Here is a 23,735-nt window from a genome sequence, read left to right as displayed (position 1 = left end):
TGTGTCAACCGAGCTGTGCACTGACAAAAGAGCATGATGACTGCTCAGCAATTTTAAAAATGTTTACATAAGAGGAACAAAATTTAGCATTTAATGCAAACAAAATAAAAATAAATATTTAATTTATAGATCACACAACATACTAAGGATACTGACATGCTAAGACGGGTTACTTTTTCAGGCATACATGCAACAAAACTTACAATTCCCATTCAGCGACCTAGCCTGCAGGGTGTATATTTTTATGCAGCACTGCTTTTGATCTTGCCAGACTGTGGTTTGTGCTGATCCAGCACCCTGACCACTCAAAGGCAAAACATTCAATATGTCTAATTAAGACATCAAGCAGACAGCCTCATACACTGCACTACAAAATACAAGATCATGAACATTGTTCTTATAAGGAAAAGCTTAGTACTTTCTCGTGCCTACCTTTTAAGAATTAATCAATAAAAGGTAAGTAACCCTGAATAAGTGCTTTCTACTGATGCAACCAATGGAACGAGTAAATTAGACCTAACATAGTGCTTTAACCATTACATTTTACAGCTAAGCTCACATATTGCAACCCCCCGCCCCGTTTCCTACAGTGTTAGGAAGGAAACATACAAACTATGATGTATATGCATTTTTGTACATTAGATTTTATATATTAACATTAAATCTAAATTATTTTTCAAACTTCAACTTTTGATTACGACACCAAAAAATAAAATGGGAATCACAGTAAAGTCATACACAGTGATGAATGTGAAGGTAAACACACTTGTAGGGTCAGACATTTTAATTATGGTATAAACCTTCTTACTAAATCACAACATATACAAATATTTTTTTTAATGATCTATTTCTCTAAAAAATAAGATATAACATCAAAAAGAGATATGACTGTACACACCTTTCAAATGCATTGAGACAAGAGAAGACAGGCGAGGTCAAATTGTGACAGATTATGAGAATGAACCCCCTGCACTGTCAATAGAAAAATATATATTTCTATATTTGCTCTGATTTAGTTAAATTACAATTAACGAGGCATTCAACATAGCCTTCCAGCTGAACACAGCTTTATTTTCAGGCTTACAGATGGAAAGAGAAAAGGCTGCTCTGTTTCTGTTAGCACAGGTGAAAATGAAGCATCTCAAACTGCTGTCTTGTTGTGTGATTGGAATGACTTGAAGACCGATGTGTAGTGGAGGAATGGCAACAAGCAGAAGCTGCTGGAATCTCACCTTTTGAGCGGCTTTTGAAGGGCCCTTGTTTTTGCTTCCTTTAGGTCTTCCCCGCGGTCGTTTAGGGACAGGCTCTCCGGTTGGTTCCTTGTGGAGACGAGGCGAATACAATTTGTGAGACACAAACAGAACAGGGGAATAATCCTGCCACCAGACTCAAAACCAGCCCTTCTGGATAGAGGGGGCCCATTTTAACGCAGTGCTGCTCTAAACCTTGTACAGTATGTAAGCAGACGGAGAAAGAGTAAGAGACAGAAAATGAGATCACGCAGAACGAAATTGCACATTATACTTGAAAGAAACTTTTAAAACACTAACCGAGACGGTAAATGATAAATTAAAAAAATATATATTATCATTATCATAGAAGCTTTCACATTTTAAATCAAAATTAAGGTTTCATATCCATTCAAGGTCACAAAGTTTTCTTTAAACCTGTTCTAATGTTTTTGAAATAATTACTAATCGCCCTTGCGCATAAATTTGACATACGAAACGTTTCGTTTATTTTATAACAAAATGAAAAAAAAAACACACATTGTGTAGCAGCACATATATACCCTCTACAGCAGTAGTGCATTTTCATTGTGAATTATGCAAATTATATCTTTAAAATGAAAGCGTGTTTTATTTTTATTAGAGTCTTGTTTTCATACATTCAGAATAGTTGTCAATACCATATGCTGTATTTTGTGGTAAACTACACCACAGATTGTGGAATGTGCAGTTTTCTGAAATTGCAGAGGCTCGCGTGATTTCAGAATGCTATTTTAAAGCATTTTTAGAAAGTGGTATAGCTCCACTTTCAAAATGACTGCAAAATGAATTAACTCGTAGTTGTACACCTAGTGTACACAAATAATAACATTAAAAGTTTAACCGTTGGATCCTACATAGGTAACGCAGCACAATACCAATTTAGTTTAAAAGTCATATAGCTCACAGTATACCTCAAAGGTATATTGTGGACTACTAACTCTCCCCTTTCTGATCCAACCTAAAATGTGGTTTATAGGAAGCTACCTCTGAAACTAAGTAAAATGACCTCCCAAACTGACGCCAACATTTGCTGTACACATATATATATAAGACGATAAGGCATTCAATGTACATACATGATAGTGTTAGATTTTAACAATGAGCAATACAGTTATTTGAAAACAAATATGTATGATTCATATAATACTTCCTTTGGGTGGTGAATCATTGCTCTCAAACATGTGCAGATCAAAATATAACTGTGCTTTTTTCTTACCAATACTGCAGGATGTGGTGGAGCTGAGTAGTCCGAATCCCTATGAAGTTTTTTTTCAAGCGCCAATTTTAATTTTTGTAGCGCACATTCTGCATTTTAATTGGAAAAAAGGCACCGGCTTTTTAAGATAACATATGATAACGATTATAACATAAACATAATATTTGCTAGAAATCAACATGTTTTTAATTCATAATTTATTTGCTTGTACACCAATAACCTTTTAATTATTACGAAGTTAGTTTCTCGACACTACTCTGAAGAGTGGTAGTTCATATCTGTGCATTACAAAATATGGAAACAAATACAGCTAAATTCCATTCTAAACTTTGAAATACTGCATTTTCCACATTCAAAAAGTTTTAAAAAATGCAAGGACAGCGAGGAACTCAATTATATACTCCATTCATTAAATGCTAACTATTTCACAGTTTCTTTCATAGATAAAACATGAATGGGTTTTTAAAAAAGTAATACGTATTTCGATTGTGGATCTACACAGTCAAAACAAAAGTAATACTTATCTTATTCAATGAACACATCAATACTACAATTAAAGCAGTATTTGAATATAAAAATAATTTCCAAGTTTACTTTTTTAAATCATATCACACTGATTTAATCTTGAAGATCCACCTAGGTGAGGAAAACAATTCCAAAAAGCGTTTCAGTCACATAGACGGTTCAGGGTAACCCGATCGTAACAGTAACGAAACCAACACAATGTACTACTACAACCACCACTGCTACTATTTCTTCAGCTTTAACCTTCTCTTAAAACTTTTAAAGGGACAGGATTCTTCAGAGTCAGCGCGTGTTCCTTTTAAAGATCTCGGGTTTAAAATATCTGCACTACATTAAAATCACACAGATCTATTATCTTCGCACTGAACGAAATTCAACAGTGGCGATAGGTGCTCAACGGCCGGGCTAGCCTCTATCTCCAAGACGCCGCTGGAAGAGCATTGACAATTGCCTGTTTCTAGTAAATGATATCGATTCAAAGAAAAAGAAACAGACTGACTTGCTGCGGCTTCCGTGGTCTGCCGGGTCCTCGTTTCGGAGCCGCTGCTGTCGAGGGCTGCTCCTGGGATCCAGAAGTCTGGCCGGCTGCTTCGCCCCGTGCACTCATGGTGACTTCTACAAAATTGTAATCTCCTGCACCTTCAACTCTTAAAACAAGGTCTGATTCTGCACACCGGACGTCCTGGTGCGGAACTCGAGAGGGGGAGATCTTCTGTTGTAAGAATCGGGAGTTTTCCAAACAAAAGTAATAATAAGGATGATCGAAACCAAAAACAGAGGGAAAAAAAATAAAAGGACCGACAAGTCAAAAAACTCAACCCCTTGATATGCTGGGAATAGCACGTGCTGTTGCGGTATTTGGTACGCCAAATGTCCCTTTTTGTTTTGTTTTTACTGTTTTTGTTTCCTGTATTTTGGGTTGTTTTTTTTTTTGCTTTAATACGAAAATAAGCCAGTGCTAGATAGGAATTTAGATTCCATTGGTACAAATTGGGACGGGACACATTTGAAATGAAACGGTGACACCGCACTTTCCTGTCAAGAGCATGCACAGTGTTTTAAAGGATCTGTGACTTACAAATCATAAGTGCTGGTTTATAAGAGTTTACGGGGGGGAAAAAAAGATCTTTTTGCAGGGGTTGGTAAAAATTATGAGGCCAGCCCACGGATTGAATGAGGATGGGTTAAAAAAGCACCTTTCCCCGCGGGTGGAAAACAGAGGAGGGGGTTGAGAAAAAAGTACGGAGACGGAGAAGGCACAGCGAAAAAAAAAACTAAGGTTGGACCGCAGCCAGAGAAAACATGAGAAATTCTGCGGCGTTAAGAGGAGAGACCACATTGAGACAAACTCACGTGTCCAGCACCATTCATCTCAGTGGCTGGGATCCAACAGGTTTAAAGAGACAGGCCAGGAAATCCCGCATTTCATAATAGGCTACAGTTAAAGGACTGTGTAGGTATACACCAAGGACAAACGCAAAACCGCCTTTCGTATGCAAAATGTAGTTTTAAATTAAAGAAAAAGGGAAAGCGAACGATAAAAATTAATGGTCACTTGTTTAATGGTGAAAGTAAAACAATCTTTAAATCACGCAGGAAAAGGCAATATACGCGCGTTGGTACATACAGCAATACAGCACTTAACTGACTTAACATGTTGTATGATAAAGTCAATATGCTCCTATAACGGAATTATTTTATGATATTTTGCCTGTGATTGTATGGAAATAATAATGCACATAATGAAATACATACATACATTTTTACAAGGTGAATTATTGGACATAAGTACGCATCGTGCTTTCGTGAGATTATCTTTACCTGGTATTAACCACATTAATTTGAACAAATCGTGCATTTTTCAATATCACGCCGTGAACGAATAGTTAAGTCTCATTACAAAGGAAAAAAACCATCTAGCTGTATAAAACCTTAAATGTGATGTTATTACATTAAGAATATGTTTTTAAAATGCATAAACGAATTAATATCCACAGGAAACGGGATTTTAAAATGTTAATAGAAGAAAGCGAACAATCAAATTCCTCTTAGTCCACAACAGTAACAGGACTTCTGTGTCGCCATGATATCATAACGAAAAAATACATCATATGGACAAACCGACATTAAATTTTAAAAATGTTTAATTGATTTCTGGTGACAAGGGAAAAAATACACGATACCACAGCTGCGTCTCCCTCTTTTTTTCCCTAAAAAAACGCATTCCCCATATCTGTGTTCGACTGCTTATATAGCCCACTAGAATTCCTGTTACGGGATTTCTTTTCTTTTTTTTTTGGAGTCCGAAAGTAAGCAGTGCGTTTGTGACTGAAAGCGTGTGCTTGCAGACCGACCTCCAACAGCCACATGTGTCTTTGAAGTATTCCGCCCATCGACATGAAGTGAGATCAATTACAGAAGAACAACAGTGACAAAGAATATACTGCTGTACGTGGAGGCACTTTCCCACGATCTGACCAGCCAGCTCAACGACGAGGAATAGCCCTCCCTACTCACTCCACTCAATACAATAGCGCCAAAGATGTTTTTAAATACCAGAAAGCGGGTGCTTGGGGGTTTTACAACCTTTCTCCCAAAAAAATCTACGGCGATGGAATGAAAAAAAAAGCTTTCTCTCCTCTCTATTTTTTAACCCCAAATATAATGTAGCTTAAATAATTTGTTCTTGCTACTGTATATCAGACGACAAAAAAAAGAGAGTCGGGTATCCTACTATACCGAAAGGATTAGTTTTCCCTAGTGGTCAGCTTTCATTGTAAACATGAAAGTAATAAATAAACAAGTGCCGTTTTGGCAACCCACTCTTTTCTAGTAAACGCATGCCAATTAAAATGCACAGATTTTGTGTGACTTTTCCTTTCGTTTCCTTTCTTGAGGAAATGAAGTCTGGATAGTTTTGTCCAGTCTGCATAGCGGGAAACAGAGCTGCGATTTGTTGATTTGTTTCGGTTTGGACTTTATTAGGATATGCCTTCTGTCTTTCCTAAAAAGAAAGTGGTTAATTTGTCACTGGCATCCAGTTCATTCATAAAAAAAAACAGCTCTGGGACCCCCAAGAAGGTGGATCTGAGAGGAATTTTCGGTGTTTTCATCCCTCCTTTTCATCGCGAGGCCACGCCCCCGCAGACAGAGCGGCGTCAGGGCTGGGAGCGAATGAGATGAACACAATCAATAGTCACGGCCGCAAATTACTGCAGGAAGTACTAAAACCAAGATCGATTACTCAAAATAGTGTTTAACTTGAAGCACAGTTCACAGAGGCTTTGCGCTTTAATATAAACAACAGTGTAGTGGAAGCGACGTATATTTGTTTCTAGCATGAAGTGCCCGCTTGCATATAAACATCTATAATTCTGAAGCAGTCATGCAGTTCCATGGTAAGAATCTGATTTATTACTATTTTTATTCAAAAACCTATTATGAATAATAATCTTATAGGCCCATTATGATACATTCTAGGTTTCTGGAAAAATATTTTTAATTTTTCCGAGGAACCCCAGGTATATGGAATGAGAGGAAAACCAAGCTCACAGTGGTTTTAAATGAGTGGGTCCATGCATTTTTAAAGAGGCATTCTTGAGCTGAAAGCAGTTTTGAAAGATTTCCTCTTTTGTATTGAGAGGGAGCGCTTTAGGGCTAAATTGTGGGAAAATTTGGAGCAGCATACAAAGATTTGAGGGCAACTACGTCTTCTAACCACCCAGTGCCAGTTTTAACCGTTTCATCCCCATATTAACGCCGTTAATGATGAAGTGCTTCTCAATCAATAGTTTGATTTGGTATAGTCCCTTTTGCAACGCTTTGCCACAGACCCATTTACAGATTTCTATAGCTGTTAACAACTTAATAGAGGTTATCCAACAATACAGTTACAAGTTACTTATGTAAGTAGGATTAGTTTTTAAAACCAACACGAGGTTGGGAGGAAAAAAACATTATATGACCTACAGTATGCAGCATGTTTACAGTTACAATGCAAAGTAATGCATCATCTCCTAAAAGCAATGTCCTCCATTTTCTTGTTAATTTTAAAATGTAAACTATTACACAGGTAACTTGTATTTGCTTGTTAGTAACTATAATGTATTACTTTTTAAGATTAACTTTCCCCAACTCTGCATAAGGCAACATATTACAATTATCAAAATGTACCCACAAAGAAAAGTGTAATACACCCAGTAGATACAAATTATTAAATTATAATTTGTTTTCAGTGCTAATTTTGTTATACAAAAATCTTCCCTGCCAAGTTTAGTCCATTCATAACTTTAATATTATGTTTAAGTATTAACTCATTGGAGCAGATGCATCAAAGTCATTAAGAGAATCGCCCATCCCTGAAATGTAAAACTTTGTCTTTGATGTCACAAGGATATCATTTGAAATTATATCTCCCTTGCTGCCTAAATAAATGATTAAATTATTTTCAAATGCAGTAGGATTTGCCATCATACACATTACAAATGTGAACTGAATGCCTGAGATGAAGCAAGTCTAGTTAGGTGAACTCCAATCTGTAATAGATAAAGTCGCTTTAAAAAGTAATCCAGTGACAAATTAATTGTGTAAGGGATTACTTTTTAAGATCAACAAGAAACTGGGGTAAATAATTTAAAAAAGTAATCAAAAGTAATTAAGTAAAAAGTAAGTAAATGTTACAGTGATCTTCTGCATGTAGGGTGTATAGTCAATATGTTAAGTTATTACCTCCTAAAATCAATTTCTTCTGTCTTAATTTAACATTTAAAGTAATTATTGATTACAAAAAAACCCTAAACAAGTAACTAGTAAGTGTAATGGATTACTTTTAAAAGTAACTTTCCTTAACACTAAATACAACACAGTAAATCCCACCTTTAGTCTTATGACATAAGCTGGAGATGACTATGAACAGAACCTTGTTAGTGGGAAAAGATAATACCTTAATACTGGGTCAAATCCTACCTCTAGAGCACATTTTGAATCTTGGAGTGACAAAGACATTCACACTTAGCTTTTACAAATTGAGAAATGCATAAGGGGTACCCACACTGTGCATATTTGCAGATTTCCGAAGCTAAGGCAATCAGGAGTGGTCAGTGCAGAAGGGGGCAAGCTGACTACTCTAAAGGCTTGTTTTCCACATACCACCACGACATGAGCTGGGTGAGGCAGGATACACAGTATGGTGGAGTGTCTGTTTCAGCGTAGGCTAAATGTCTTAACAGCAGCACTGATCTTGAACCCATTTGTCAGCAGGACACACCCGAAGAAGTGTGACACAGTGAAGAGCTCATCATCAATGTCTCAACAACAGCAGTTACTGCCCGAGTACACTGGCACAGTCAAATAGATGGTTCAGACCATGTCCGTGTTCATCATCACAAGACCCTGTGCCATTCTGAAGCTGTGAAGAATGCAGTAGGTCCCTGAGACAAGCTTGTGGGCCAGAATTGCCTAGGACCAGACAAGACACAATTACGAAAGTGGCTTCTCTTTTGTTGGAGTATGTAGGTTAAGGAGCTGCTACTGTTATGTGCTGTACACAGAGCCACAGAATGTCAGAAGGTGGTTTGTTTGTAACTCTTTCTGATTATTCAATCCTAAATTTAAATAAAATAATCGAGAAATAATTTTATTGTGCATAAATACATGAAGGATGTAGATTTTTTATTGCCAGATTGTTTTTCATTGTACTACTAACCATACTAACCACAACATTATTTCACTTTAATGTTTTCAATGTACTACGTTTGTTACTGTTCCAACTGTGGTAAGAGGATGACTTCCCGATTTGTTCAAATTTATCATGTCTTATAAATAGCAGCATGGTCTACATAACTGTACATCTACTGTTACCTGCGAAGAGCTTCGCTCCAGAGAGAACTACAAGTTCAGCTCAGACTTCTTCTTCTTGTTTACTGTTGAAAACACACACAGTTTCATCACACAGCTCTAAGAAACATTGTGAGAAACATTGAAGATAAATAAAGTAAAAACAGAAAAGGTAAATGTAAGGTTCATATTTCCCTTTTACTTTAATTCCATTCAAGCCACATCTCTTTATCAACAACCATATTATTCTAATTTACTTAACTTAAACAGTCGTTTTTCTAAGGGTACATTCATTGCTCAGCCTAATTGCTCAGTGGCTTTTGACCTCAAATAAGATTATGTGTGAGACATAGCTTCACTGTGAATCTTTCTTGAATAAAAATCTTTTACTAGTGAATCAGTAATCAGAGTGGCCCCGAACACAGCACACTGAAACTCTGTTTTAGATAGGCTATACAGGATTCCATAGTAAACAAGGAATTAAAGAATGTGATAGTTTAGCTGCTACCGTTTAAAGGTATGCGCCAGATTATTACAAACACGCATTCTTCGTGATATTGTTAGAGTCCTTAAGAAATTGATAACTACAAAATATTGACGGTGTATGAAATTATATTTAATCATTTTTACATTTGCACATTTATGGATACAGGCACATATTTCTTACACGAATTTTATGGAAATAAGTGTCTTAAAGTTAATTTGTTCACATGATAATTCTATTATTCTGAACTCATAGAAGCTTCAAAGATTATGCTTCTTGTGTCATCACTTATATTTACCTGCCTTTTCCTCAGCACACCGTATTGAGTAAAAGGGCATGGTCTGCTGCTACCTTAGGGCCCTCACAAATAAATAGATAAGACTTTATTGATCCCGAAGGGAAATTGATAAATAATGTGATATACTACATTCCTGGCCATTTCCACTACTGTGGACAGGAGAGATCATTTCTGTGGACATAGTGTACGCAAATAATTTGTTAGGACAATATTTATCACAGATGTAACAGAAAAAAATGATTATAAGGCCACAGTCTATCCATTAATTCATCGGGACTATACTCTGAAATGCATTGTAGCTTCGTATCACTAACTGCATATAATGAGAAATAAAATGTTAAATATGTTAACTTAAGGTCATCATTTGTTGAAGTAACTAGACCTCAAACCAGATGGTCTCACAGCCATTGAAGACTGGGGTTTGAAACCCTGCTTTAGGACTCAGTAGGTATATTGTGATTCTTTACTTTAGAATCACGACTGAGATGGTCTAAATCACCTCCTTTAGTTTGTAAGCTTTCTTATAAAGCATGAGGAGAACAAAATGTGCTAAGGGTCAAAATATTTTGTATTATTTAAACACGGACTGTAACAGACAATAATTAATAAAAGTGTATGAGTCCATCTACAAAATATACACAAGCTGAATGTTAGCAAAAATGGGATACCTTATTCACACTGTAGAATGCATAGCTCAAACTTGTATACACAGCTTAAACATGTAACACAATACACAGTAGAATAATAAATATAGGAAATATACACTACAGATAGTTGTAGTTATTTCATTTGCCTAGGTGGGTGCACATCAGAAAACATGACATTTCTAATATAAATAAAGAGATCACACCTTTGCCCAATAAGTTATAATAGCAGCCCATCTGCTAGCATTAAGTACTGACAACCTCAAGATTCACTTGCTGGTCAGGTGCTTTCTGTACTCTCAAGTCACACTTTTTCTTGTAGTCTACAACACAGACCAGCAGATAAAAGTGTCCTTTTAAGCCAGCCAGACAGCCGGAGTCCCAATATCCCTTATACCCTTTCCAGGTGGTGTATATATGCCCACAACAAAGGACAGTGAGACTATGGAACAAGCTATCCAGCCATTAGTTAAAGGACATATTCTGCCTTTTCTTGAAATACTACCAAATGGGTCAAATGGCCTCCTCTCATTTTGAAACCATTCTTATGTTTTGATATAGGTCCTGTTTTCATCTGGTCTTCCTTATCTGTTCATGTGCAGTCCTGTGAATCTAAAAAGCCCTAAGCTCACAGCTTCTATAGATCCTAGTTCTACAGTCATGATGATGACTTTACTGATTCAAATCATGCATGAAGAGTGACAATGCTTTCATATGATGTGGCATTTTGATTAGCTGCTATCATCTGCTGCTGAGCCAAAATAATGGTTCGCCAGGTTCAGGGCCATCTGCTTCTCATCTTGGCAAGAACAAAAAACATACTGCGACAGACTGCCTTTCTCTTTGGGCAGCAGAATTTTGCATCTTGGCTCATATGACACTTAGATGGACATCTCTCTGCATCTCTCGTGGGAATGCAAGCGTCTTAGTTATTTCCAGGAAGGCTGCTAGTCAGTGTGTTTGCATTACAATTTCATCTTTTCATACTTCTTTATTTCCAACTGTCACTGACAGAGAGACTGAACACATTATCAAATGGCATATTCAGATTGACACACAGCCACTACGGGTGGAAGAGGATCTATTGCCATGTCACCAGAACTTTTAGATAAGCTCATACTGAACATGCTATTCCCATGTTCATGTGGAAGAAAATACATTCCTTTTCCCCCTTGTAAGCCTACCAAATTTCATTTTCACAAACCATACTGCTTGTGCTACTATTAGCTCCATAGTATCTAAGACTGTACCCTGACCCAGTCATGGTTACGTTCCTTTTCCTGGGGTTCTTCAAACTCTGTCAGGCATGTTTCTCACTATCTGCACCTCCTGTCACCAAACACATGTTTACAGATCTACTACCATGGGCTGCTTCCTCTCAGCCATGTAGTTTCAAGACCTCTTTGTCTCCCTTGCCTACTTCTTCACCCTCAAGGAACCAGCTGCCCAGACAGTCTGTTGGTCCATATAGTCCATCATCCAGTTACATTGATTCTTCACTTTCCCACTTACTTAATGCAAGAGTAATTGATGTTACATTGAAGTAAACAACACCAGAAAAAAACAGAAGCATAAGAAATGTAGATATTAATCATACCGCACAGTTGATATACGCAACTCAAAATACTCAGTGCTGAATTTACAAACCTTTCCCAGCCTTGCTAATGTAAGATTAGAAAATCCATGCACCCAATGCGATATGCAATCTGAGATGTGATTTGAGCCATCGGCCCTACAGAGCGGCGTCCAACCATTCAGCAATATCACAGAAAATCAGGGGGACTTCCATGACTTCTCACTTTAGTGGCAGAAGTTACAAACAGAACGAGAACCAGCTGTTTTTGTTTTTGTTTTGTTTTAATAGACATTGGGGAAACCTCTTGAGCAAACTTTAAACAACCTCCTGTTGCTTTCAGCAACTTTGAGAACAAAAAATAACTTTAAAACAAATCGTGCGGTTTGTTCACTCGCCAAATAAAAAAAAGTCCAAGGAGATGTGACAGCAGCAGCTGTTCCCAGACTTTGTTATGAATATTACACTTCAAAGAGGACAGGGCTGGTGTCTTTATCACATAGTCTGGGTTTGTCTTTACTAGCGGATGTTTAAATGTGCACTAATCCTTGATATGAGTGGTCAGGTCAATGGTATATTTGTATAATTTAGTTTTTTTCTTCTCAAAAGCTTGGAGTGTCATCTAACATATTGTGCTTTAAATATCCTACAGTAGTGAATAGGGCACAATGTAAAAGGAGATGAGTTGTCACATTTATGTTTATGTTTAATGTATTTAAAAATACAGATTTTATATAATACATAAGTTGCTTAGTTTTAGAATATGTTCATAAGCAAAAGCATACAGTTATTTAGTTCATTGTTCATAAACGTAGTGTTGCATTTTATTACAATTGTTGTCAACACAAAAGACCTTTGTTTCTTCTGAATCCATACAGTTTTGCTCACATCTGCATTTCACCAATTTAAATGTTTATAAGCACTGAAGCCAACAGAGTTGATTTAGGCAATGGTGCAAACCGAAGTGCACGTTTGTCCTTGGAAAACCATCTCTAAAACACTTTATCTATTTTCTGAAACAGTTGCTTATTTCTTACATGAAACCATAAGATTAATAATAAAAAATAATGGAAACAGCCATTTGAATTAATCAAAAGCTCGTAAAAACTTACTGGTATGAGTCAAACTAGCTCTTCACTCCGAGCAGCAGGACAAATACTGAGAATGAAGAAACAGGACCAGTGTTTCTGAAGGGTAATTGTTTGGGTTTTATCCATACATTTCTTTATGATCCTAGTACCCTGTACCAGTCACTATGGCAAAGCACAGCTCATGAACAAGTATGTAAGTGCTTTACTGACCTTAAAGCAGTCTTCCCCAATTCAATTAGACAAACCTTTTTATGAAAATTCAGGGTTTAATGATTTTCTCAAGCTTCCGTGTAGCCTTTCCGAGAACATTCTGAAGAAGAGGGGAGGCAGCTTTAACTCTCTTTTCAGTCAAGCTATGTGATATATTATGAGATACTGTACATATTATGCTAATCTGATATAACAAAGTTGGCAACAGTTAAGTTAGAGAGGCACCAGGACACCAAAGTCAACACACATCCATACTGGTCGGCACTTCTTGCTAAAAGAAAGATTAAATTGTGACCAGAACATAAAGTGCTGCTGAGTTTATTTAGTAGGTAACTTTCTAGTGTGGTATCAGAAAGCAAATGAAATGCAGCTTTGCAATGGCCATTCTCAGTCATGAAATCCAAACTAGAGTACCTGCTTTAAGATGACTGAATTACTAATTAGAATAGATACATATATTATTTTGTGGTATTTTCACGAACTATAAAGTTGTCTTAATCCAGCCCAATATGTGCTTTTCCTAACCCGTAGCTTCAAATACAGGTGAGCAAGCTACAGGTAATACAGATCTCCGAGACCAGCTCTGCCCATGCTAGGACTCAGTCAGGGCCACTCATGGGCAACTGTGGCATCAGAACCACACTGCGCCCCTCTCCTGCCAACGCTGCAACCTGCCACACCAAAACACTGGGTCTCCTGCCCTGGGGAAACTCAGTGCTGCCCAGTTTCAGAAGAAGGTGGCTTTTTCTCTGTGCCCCTGAGCCCTTTGACATACAGGATATTGATAACACCAGATTCCACACAGACAAACAGTTCTACTTCCATTCTGAAGCTGGAACTGAAAACAAAACTCAGAAAAGGATATTGGCATCTCACGGTGTCTATCAATCGGAGCCCTCCATTTTCCATTTTAATATCCCAACGATGTACAGTTAGTTTTGAAAATGTATCCCTACTGATGGTTGAAAAAAATGTAGTATCTGTGCTCAGCTGTCTCTGTGCTTCATTTTCATTCACTGGTGAAATTAACAAAGCAATTTTATTTATTTTTTGCCTGATGCTTGTCAAACAAAATAGCATGTTACATCTTTCAATCTGGATATGGTTATGAATGTCAAGCATAATTGAATTTTTGAACATTTCAAATTTGTCTGCCTTAATAAAATACCTTTATTATTCGTTCTGTGCACAGTGGCTTTCAAGACTGGCCTTAAAATGTTTCAAATTCACATCTGTGACATTTCTTTTTCTTCTTTAAATCAAATGTGAATACATTTAGAAAACCGGGCTGAATGTTTTTCCAGAAAGAGAAGTGTTTTGATAAGAAGAAGCATGCCTGTCATACACATCCTTGGTCTGGTATTGCTGCAGTTGAAATGTAGCCTTGTCTGTTTCACAATTAACTCTTCACTCATTGACAAATTTTTAGTGTTTTGGCCTGGAAAACTTCAAAGAAAGTGAATGACCTCCAACAACTTCTCAGCTAACCCTAAAATTTCTAGTGAATACAAACCCATAATAGCATGAGGTGACTTAGACAGGTTACGTAACTGTAATCTGAAACTGGGCAGTTAATAGTACATTTAACTACTAAGATTTATGAAGACAAAATCATGTTTTTTGTGTTTGTGTTTACTAAGCAGAAACCTTACATATGCTAGTGGTTTTGTATGGATTTTGGAAATAAAGAAATAAACATTTTAAAAGTATTTTATGGGGGCTTATTTACCTTCTTTCAGCAACTGTAGAATGTCTTGGGCCCACAGATGCACCAGATTCTTAGCTCCAGTAACTATTAACCCAGGTTTCTAATTGTCAGATATATTTTTTATAGGCATAAAATGAGAAGCAAGGGTTAGGAATTTATGATTGTGGCAGTTGGGCCAAGATTTTGATTTAATCTGGGCACCCAACTGTGGAGGAGGAAACGGACGTGATAAAATGGACATGAATACCTCCGTGTTTCTGAACTCAGCCTGCTTATATCCCCCTAAAAAGACCTGTTTCATGTCTCTTCTAACCTCGCCTTCAGAATAAGAGAAGGTTTCGACACCTACAGTAGACTGAGTGCTGAAGGTGTTGCTTTTTGTTTCCACGAACCTGCCAGTCTTTTATTTCCTTAATTAATTTGACACAACTAACAGTAATCAGGCAAAATAATTAAAAAGGGGTCGAGATTGAGGTTAGCTCACTCCATTTCAGCAGGAATCCAAAAACCTCACATTCCTTAAAAGAATGTATCCGTTTCCCATTTTTTCATTGAGTGTGGTTGAGATCCCAGATTTGACCAGCCATCTCAGGTTAACTCAGTTATCAAACAGAGATTAGTTCCCATTCCCATGGGATTTCACCTGTCTAAACAACCTAAGGGAATGACATCACTTTAACAGGCTCATTATACACAGGATTGTCATATGATTCCTTGTTCACCAGAAAATAGTCATTCAGAGTGAGATATTAAAATTGCTCTTCAATTGAAACAAATTCTTTCACAAACTCCCTTGTTGTGATGAATATAAGGGCTTACTATGTTCAGTATATTTTTAATACTGATGAGCTGCTCAGTGAATGAACGGTTGTTCTGCCGTACTGATTTGCTTAGGAGATTCATTGCAAATTCTGATCTATTATTAACAAATTTAAATAGTCACACTTGTCACACGGACATAGTCACTGCAAAAAACAACCAACGATATCATAATTATATATAATTATTCACTACATTATCCAGTAGAAAAATTAAGCAACAGTGCTCTGCTGAATAAAACTGTTTAAGATAAAACCCATCCAGCTCACTTTGTGTAAAGAGATCCCTCCCTTCTTCAATTCTGAAAGTGATGGCAGTTCACTGTGTGAGTGCCCTAGAGGAATTTCAATACCTCACTGAAAAGCTGCAGAGAGATATTGATATCTGAAGCACAGCACATAATTTAGGAACATTTGTTAATGAAACACTCCTAGATAAGATCTTTACCACTACCAGAACAAAACCACAAGTTAGTTTAAAGCTATAGCCCTTTCTTCATTTTCCCACAGGACTTCTTGGATATAAAGTAATGCTCTTTGAAAAAATGCCAGAACCAGCTTTTATAAATAATTTTGCTGTAATGTAAGTGACTGGAATGATCTATGATATAAATAATTCTTTATCAATGAAGAATTTTTATTTATTTGGCTGTTCTGGTGCTTATGATTTCATATATATTACAAAGTTCTAACACTCAGCTTTTAAAGCAGAGCTTCACCAAATATGGGCTGGACATTCTCGTAGTCGGTCGTATCTGTAGATGTTCATGTCATGCTCATGTTCATGACAGCCCAGCAAAAACTAAATGTGGTTCAGACATACAAGGGGGTCATAGGTAATTATCAGAAGCTATACAGACCTACAGTAGAATGGCCCCTCATTTTTCTTAAAATCCAGATTAACTTTTTTTTCCAATCAATATATTAAATGACTTAATTATAAAGGCAAAACAGAAAAAGCAAAGAAAAAATGAATGTTTTGGACCTGGGATAAAGAACAAAGTGTGAATGCAACATGTATAGTTAGTATAGTTATATATAGGAACAAGTAATGGGTTTATTCCATGCTGAAAAAAAGAAGAAAGAAAACACAGCGTTTCGGCCGTAGAGCCTTCTTCAGGTATGATAAAAGTACCCACCTGAACTACTATAGTTATATATATTTATTTATTTAAAAGAGTGTTGTGTACTATACAGTGCATTTATTTTCAAATAAAATATAGAAAACTGGTGTTGAAAACTGGAGTTGTAACTGATATCCACAAACTACTCACTATCATGAATATGATTTGTTGTAGAGGGACTGTAAAAAAATGTACACAGCTTTTATTTTGCTGGATACATATAGATGTAATTTTCTAATTCAGTGGATCTCAATTCTGTTTTTTGCTCCAGCAAATTGTTTTCCTATTTGTGGACTATTTTAAAATTTGATTTCAGGTCTTAAAACATGAATTGGATTTGTAATTGTAAGGTTTCATCCTTTTACTAATAACTGCCCTCATTCCAGTGTGTTAGCTGAAATATGACCAACACGACTTAATTGTATTGAATTAGACAGAAGGCAAAACACTTGCTATGGGAGTATCTGATACAGTGTATTTCCCACCTGTGTCTGTTCGTCACAAACTAGGCACCTTTTAAAAGTTTTTTAGTCAGAGATAAGGGAGAAAATTCTTAATTAGCAAGTTGATGAGATACTGCATAAAGTTCATGAATGATAATGTTGTTGGAATGAAGTGCAAGAAGTACTTTAGTTTGAAACCAAGATCTGAGTGCAGAAAAAATTCTAAACAAGCAAGCTGATATTTTATATATACCATTTACAGCTGACAATTAAAGGTTCAATTGGAATGAAAACCAGCAGACAGAAGGAACCTTCAGGATAAGGGCTGAGAATCACTGGTCTAACCTTATGAAAAAGTATTGAGAGTTATCTGTATGAAAACTGATTTGAGCGAACCTTTCTCCTGCAGTAAATTATTAAATGCCTCTCTGTCTGATGAAGTCTAGTTTGCCAGCTACTGTCCCGAAGGGATACATTCCTGCACGTTTTATAAGTCTCTTTAAATCAACAGCACCTGAAGACCTGGGAAATTCTGTTAAACTCTTCCGATTAAGCCAAAAATGAATTAAATTAGATTGCTAAATGTTGCATGGGAATGAAAAGTTGAAGGACTACAGCCTAATGTTAAGTATGGGAAACCCTGTTACTTATCTATTGCTGCAGGTATGGCTGTTTTTTAGAATTATGCCTTTTGATGATTTCTACAGCAACCAGATGCAGCTATCAAGAAGTCTGTGAATAAATAATGACAACAGAGAAAGGATTAATGCTTTGTTCCAATTTCTGCCAGCAGATGTCAGTTCAATATACAGTACTGTATACTTTGTCCTGCTTGAGATAGTGGCACATTTGACCATAATAGTCAATACTTAGTTTGTGGTCTCATAGCTGAAATAATATGGTTTAACATAAAATTGTGTTTAACAGCAAAAGCTGAATCCAAATAAACAGCAATCCAAAACAGCAACCTAGTGAAGACACCTAAATAATTATTTTCTCTACTGTTGCTTTGTGGTTGATTGAAGCAAATGTGCATTGGTCAGTAATGCAGGTATTCAGGCCTTTTAACTGAAGTCTTTAAAGGGACAACTTCTTCAGTATTTTATGAAATTTTTGTTTACTTTTGTTTTGAACAGTAACCAAGTCCCCATGTAATAATAATAATAATAATAATAATAATAATAATAATAATAATAATAACTCTTTACAGGAACAGTAAAAATAGTTTAAAACGAAAACAGTTTTTAGATTAACAAAGATAGGTGTCCAGAGTTATTAGTGTTATAAGTATTTCACCCTTGACTTTTTTTTTTAAATAATTTGTGTTGGTTTTATTTAGTGTGGAGTGATAGCTAAATCTCACAAAGGTAATTCCAATGTATTTAAAGCCAGGGCATTTCTACTTATTAATTAATTTCGTTTTGTCCAGTTCTTGCTTTGTACTTCCGGGTTCCCCTAATTTTATATTTAAACAGATTTTTTTAAGCATGTTCTTGCCTTATTGTACATGTTGTGTGTGCATATGTATATTTTGTAATTGTATATGGATTGTAGTTTGCCTAGGACAGAGCTTCTGCTAACCATATACTTGATATATGGTTATACTTACTGTATATTTTTAATAAAATGAAAATATTAAATCTGTGCATCTATCTGCTACTAAGGTATACACTGTGAAATTTCTACAGGAACTACAGGACAGAAGTTTGTTATGCTTTAGTTTATTTAAATATTGCATTGTACCTGGCCTGAACTGAGAATATAACAAATATAAATATATAAAAACATAACATATTAAAAAATATGAACTGGTGATAAATGTATAAATCAATTTTTGGGAACTGTTTTTGGGGAGGATTTTTACATATATTGCAGAAATATTTACTAAAGAGTATTTACTTATTTCAAATTAAAAGCCCTTTTCCATAATTCCACTTTCTGGAGCACAACGTGGAATTGCATATGAATGCTGCAAATTCTAAGGCCCAAAGTTTCTTCTACTTAAATTGACCATTTTAACTCCTTAACCAGCAATTAATGTAGGTATTTTCTGTTGTTTACACATGTTCTAGAAAGCAAGAAAAGATAAGATGAGTTCTCAGTCTTTTAAGATAAAATACTTTTTTCACTTCACTGAACAATGAACTGTTGTGATCACTTTTTTTTTACCCTGGCCAGACCGAACATCAAATACCTGTTTACTCTATGATAAGAGGTAACCAAAAAATCAATACCAATTAATTCAAAGCATGTCTGTTTGTTTCCAAACAGCAGCAGTTTTTAGCTCATGGAAGTGCATTGTCAGTTTTTGTGCAACTTAAAACACTTCTCCTATCCACAGATAATGATTGAACTACAACAGGGGGAAGTGAATTCTTTGACACTTCCAGAGGGTGAAATTAATTTACAGAATAGATTAACTCATGGATTGTATTATAACCTCATTATATTCTAAAATGAATTTAGAAAATCAAACCTTAACGGAAATCTCATTTGTACTATTATTATGTATCATGGCATTGAGCCACTGTATTTTCTTTGGTATTACATTATTTTTTGTGCCAAAAAGACAAATATACTTAGGCTTAGCAAAGCACTCAATCTTAAAACATTATTTTAAAATTGAAACTTTTATGTCATGATAAGGTGTGTAAGGTATTACCTGCGTAAGAGTAACCATGTCATTTTAAAAACCTAGATTGTTTAACACAGCAAGACAACTGTATTCAGAAATTTGTGTGTGTGCTGTGAAAGGGGTTGGATACAATTTTGTTCTGGGGTCTGGCAATTTTATATATATAATTAATTTCTAATAGTACAGTATACCTACAGGGAAGAAGGGGTTTAAGTCTTATAATGAAATCTGCTTTTATGTGCAAATCCATGTATTAACAAGTATTCATTATTCATCTTAAAATCAGAGAAAAAGAAATAAAAGCAAGCAACCAGGCTCAGTCAATCACAACTGATGGGGAAACAGGTAAAGAAAACCCAAGAAGTAACATCTTAAGGCGAGGCAAGTGGAGAGGATTGGAGTAAGACAGCCTTAGCCACAGTGACTGTCACTCTTACCCATAGAACAAGAAAACATCATCACGTCCTCCACTCAGTAAGTGACACTGTAATAGGAATTTGAAGAATGTAATCAGTTTTAGGCGTGGAAGAGGTGTTCGTTGTTGTCAGAGGGTATTCAGTGAATTCCAGTTCTTGACTAAGAGGCTTGTTGTCTATAACAGGCAACTGCTTTGAATAAAATGAATGTTTCACACATACAATGGACACAGTCTCTAGGTTTATACTTCCGTCAGAGCCAACAATGCACAACAAAGCTCATTTTCCCACAGCAGTCCAGCTAAAATCCTGAAAAAGATGCCCTTTCTGTTGGACAGTTGGACATGTCTGACCTCACTAAACTAAATAACTTCCAAGACTGATCAAAACTCAGATGTGTTCCAGATTTTTATGATTTTTTGATTTAAGGATGATCTAGGAGATCTGCTGGATTTGCGACCCCTGAAAAACATACCACAAATGAAGGAAAACAAGATTTACAGGAATTCACTGATGATTTTGCACTTCATCTAACAGCTGTTTACATTGATTTGAATTTCTCCCTCATACAGAGTGATATATGTAAGGAACATTAAATAATGGTAAGGAGCAATGAGTGGTAAGGATTTTTATCTCATACTGTTTGAAATCCATCTTATACAGGAACAGACACCTTGTATATTGCACACTATAAAGTGCTAAGCAAGACTAATTTTCCATTGGCCTGATTTTTTTTCACTCAACGCTTTTCCTTCTTTATAAAGAAACATGATTCTGTGGTGATCTCCTACCTCTACAATTCATAGATTAGAAGTTAAAAAATAACCTTTTCACTTGTGTAGGATTTGTAGCGAGGAACACCTGGCAAGAGTTAAATTAGATTTGATCATTAAAATGTGATGGATTAGCTTCTACAACACCTCATATTGGCTACTCACCTGACCAGCCAGGTGGCTTAGCTGGTTAAGGCCCTGCCTGCAAGTTGAGCTCTATGATAAAGGGTTCAAGCCTGGGTCATGCTCACAATTAGCTGAGCACTGCCTAATGTGGGGTGGGGTTAGATAGTAATGGCTGTCTTGGTTCTCAGTGACACAGTGGCCCCTGTGGCCACTTGTAGGCATGTGGTGCTGTCTGAGGGACATGCCTCTCCTCTGCTCACTGCTTAATGTCCAGGATAGGGCTGTGGTGCCTGTGAAGTGCTAAAAGACAAGCGGCTCAAAGTCTGCCTACACTTTCTCATTCTGTCTTGTGTGTGAGACATAAAAAGACACTATTGACTGTTCAAAATTGGTTGGGAATAACAAAAATAATTGTTGATGCTAAATAAAATAAACATTGTACTCACGTACAGTTGAGTTTGAGCCCTTGAGATCAGGTTTGTGAAGATTCTGATCAAGTTTGCTAAATGGCCAGCTTGGTTTTCACTCACCAAAATTAAGCTGTCTTAATAACAGGCGTAAATAAATATAAATACTACATTTAAGTATAACAACATAGATATAATTGTAGGAAACACTAGTGGAGGATTTGAATAAATTGTTGATCGTCATACGAGGTCTTTGAGGCCAGATTTTTAGAATCAGATTTTGGTATCCTATGTCCTCAGTCTTCAGGGAATGTAGCAATGGAATTCAAAACACATAGAAATGGGAAAAGGGGATGATGAAGTCTTTCTGTTCATTCAGCATTACCTACTTCCCTTTTTAGGCGAGTTTAGCACTGTAGTGCAAAATAACTTACAACACTACGGATGGTTCCAGCGCATCCACAGTAACCAGCACATCCTCGAACTCAATTACATATCTAACAGAGCAACATATTATTAATCTTGCACATAAACCTCAGATGACCCCTCTCATCCACTCCTCTACCCTCTGGGAGGAGGTTCCAGATCCTCTCTATAAAGACTAAGAGAGCATTTACTTCATTTATACCATTGAAACTGGTCCCAGTTGCCCTGCAATCCCTTCCTCCACCATCATTAAAATTCTTCAACCAGCCAAAGGGTCTGCTTTTCCTCCCTCTACTGAACAGTGTAATACATTTGTGCAATTCTTGTACAACAAAATACATATCATTAATAATCATTTACTGTGTCGGCTCCTACAGTCCTGACAACTACACCTCAAGATTTTCTCATTTTACTGTTGTTAAAGCTGTTTAACTGAACCGCAACTCAGTCTGGGTCTTAAGACCTGCTTCTTTTGTCCTTGACTCTGTAATGACATCCATATTCGAAGCTACTGTAGTGTCTTTGCTTTTTGTTCTCAGCTCTATCAAGCTACAGCTGGAGTTTCTGTGCTTTACGGGTGTCAGTCCAATGTTATGATATGGATACAACAGAACTTTTTGAAACTAAAAATGTAAACAGACTGGGGTTATGCTAATAAGCTCCCAACATCAGTTGAACTCAGTACAGTTGTTGATAGTGCTGAAATAAAACCTGTAGTGAAACCTTGTTCACTTTTATACATGTTAAAAGCATCATCAGCATCTTTCTCCACCTGTGTAACACTGCATGGTGAGTCATTTTAACCTTACTTATTGGATTACTTTCTAAGGTTCTAAACAGGCTTTAGAATGTCTCAACTTTATCAGCCTGTATACTTTTAATTGTATAGACTACTTATGAAACATAGAGTACACTTCTGGGTTCTACTGCTCATGTATAACACACTGAGTGGCCTCCTGAGTTCTGTCTTTCTTAGCCAGAGACTAGGCACACATCATGAGAGATATAGCCTTCTTAGGTGCAGCAACACATACTGTATGTCTATATAACACATTGCCCAAATCCATTAGGGTCTTTGCAAATGTTAGCATTTTTAAAACTCAGTTAAACACATACCTTTTTTTCTCAAGCTGTTAATGGACATTTCGTCATACTTGTGATTCCACTAAGTCAATTTGCTGTCCTTTATTCTTTCACATTTTTCTGCTTCTTTTTTTGTGCATCATGGATGGTATTGCACAGTACTTTGTGTTTCTTGAAAAGCCTTCACAAATAAAAATGTACTATTATGATGTAACGCTGGAGAACATCCTTCCGAACATTCAGCACTTACACAATCAGGAGGGACACGGATGACAGAGACGTGTGACATACCTCCCTCAAAGGTCTAGAGTTATATTATTTCTAATTATTAATAGAATTATGATGTTAATTCTGTCAGGGCTATTTTGAGGCATTAGTGTGTCCAGAAACCAACACCAGATGAGAAGGATATTGTGTAAGCAGATCTCACTATGGATGATCCTGAGGAATGAAACCCACTGATTTCTTTTAACTAATATATGTGGTACTCTCATTGGCGTCTTGCAGTGTTGGGTCCCTTGGTTTAATACCTGGGGTACTGTCTGCGTGGAGTTTGTGTCTTCTTCCTGTGTTCACATGGGTTTCCTCCAGGTGTTCCCGTTTCCTCAAGCATTCCAAAGACTTACTGG

General features: G+C 36.5%; 1 protein-coding gene and 1 long non-coding RNA gene across 3 annotated transcripts in view; one reads left to right on the top strand and one right to left on the bottom strand.

Moving 5' to 3' along the window:
• hmga2 (high mobility group AT-hook 2) overlaps positions 1 to 3,781 on the bottom strand; it is a 70,438-nt gene extending 66,657 nt beyond the window's left edge. The window contains exons 1-2 of one of the 2 annotated variants that reach the window (XM_088923526.1): positions 3,512 to 3,781; positions 1,233 to 1,319 (exon numbers count right to left, since the gene is read on the bottom strand). In XM_088923526.1, the coding sequence (XP_088779652.1) occupies positions 1,233 to 1,319; positions 3,512 to 3,619 (195 nt within the window). In that variant the 5' untranslated portion in view covers positions 3,620 to 3,781. The remainder of the gene's footprint in view (positions 1 to 1,232; positions 1,320 to 3,511) is intronic. The other variant, XM_088923525.1, reaches the window with a different exon arrangement.
• A 2,151-nt stretch (positions 3,782 to 5,932) lies between these two features.
• LOC148829379 (uncharacterized) lies at positions 5,933 to 8,676 on the top strand. Its single transcript, XR_016091492.1, has 2 exons — positions 5,933 to 6,410; positions 8,272 to 8,676. It is a non-coding gene; the product is annotated as an uncharacterized LOC148829379 (long non-coding RNA).
• Positions 8,677 to 23,735: the final 15,059 nt, after the last annotated feature.

Source organism: Atractosteus spatula, chromosome 8 (genome assembly GCF_055471065.1).
Source record: "Atractosteus spatula isolate fAtrSpa1 chromosome 8, fAtrSpa1.hap1, whole genome shotgun sequence".
Taxonomy (NCBI): domain Eukaryota; kingdom Metazoa; phylum Chordata; class Actinopteri; order Semionotiformes; family Lepisosteidae; genus Atractosteus; species Atractosteus spatula.
This window is presented reverse-complemented; position numbering and strand designations above follow the sequence as displayed.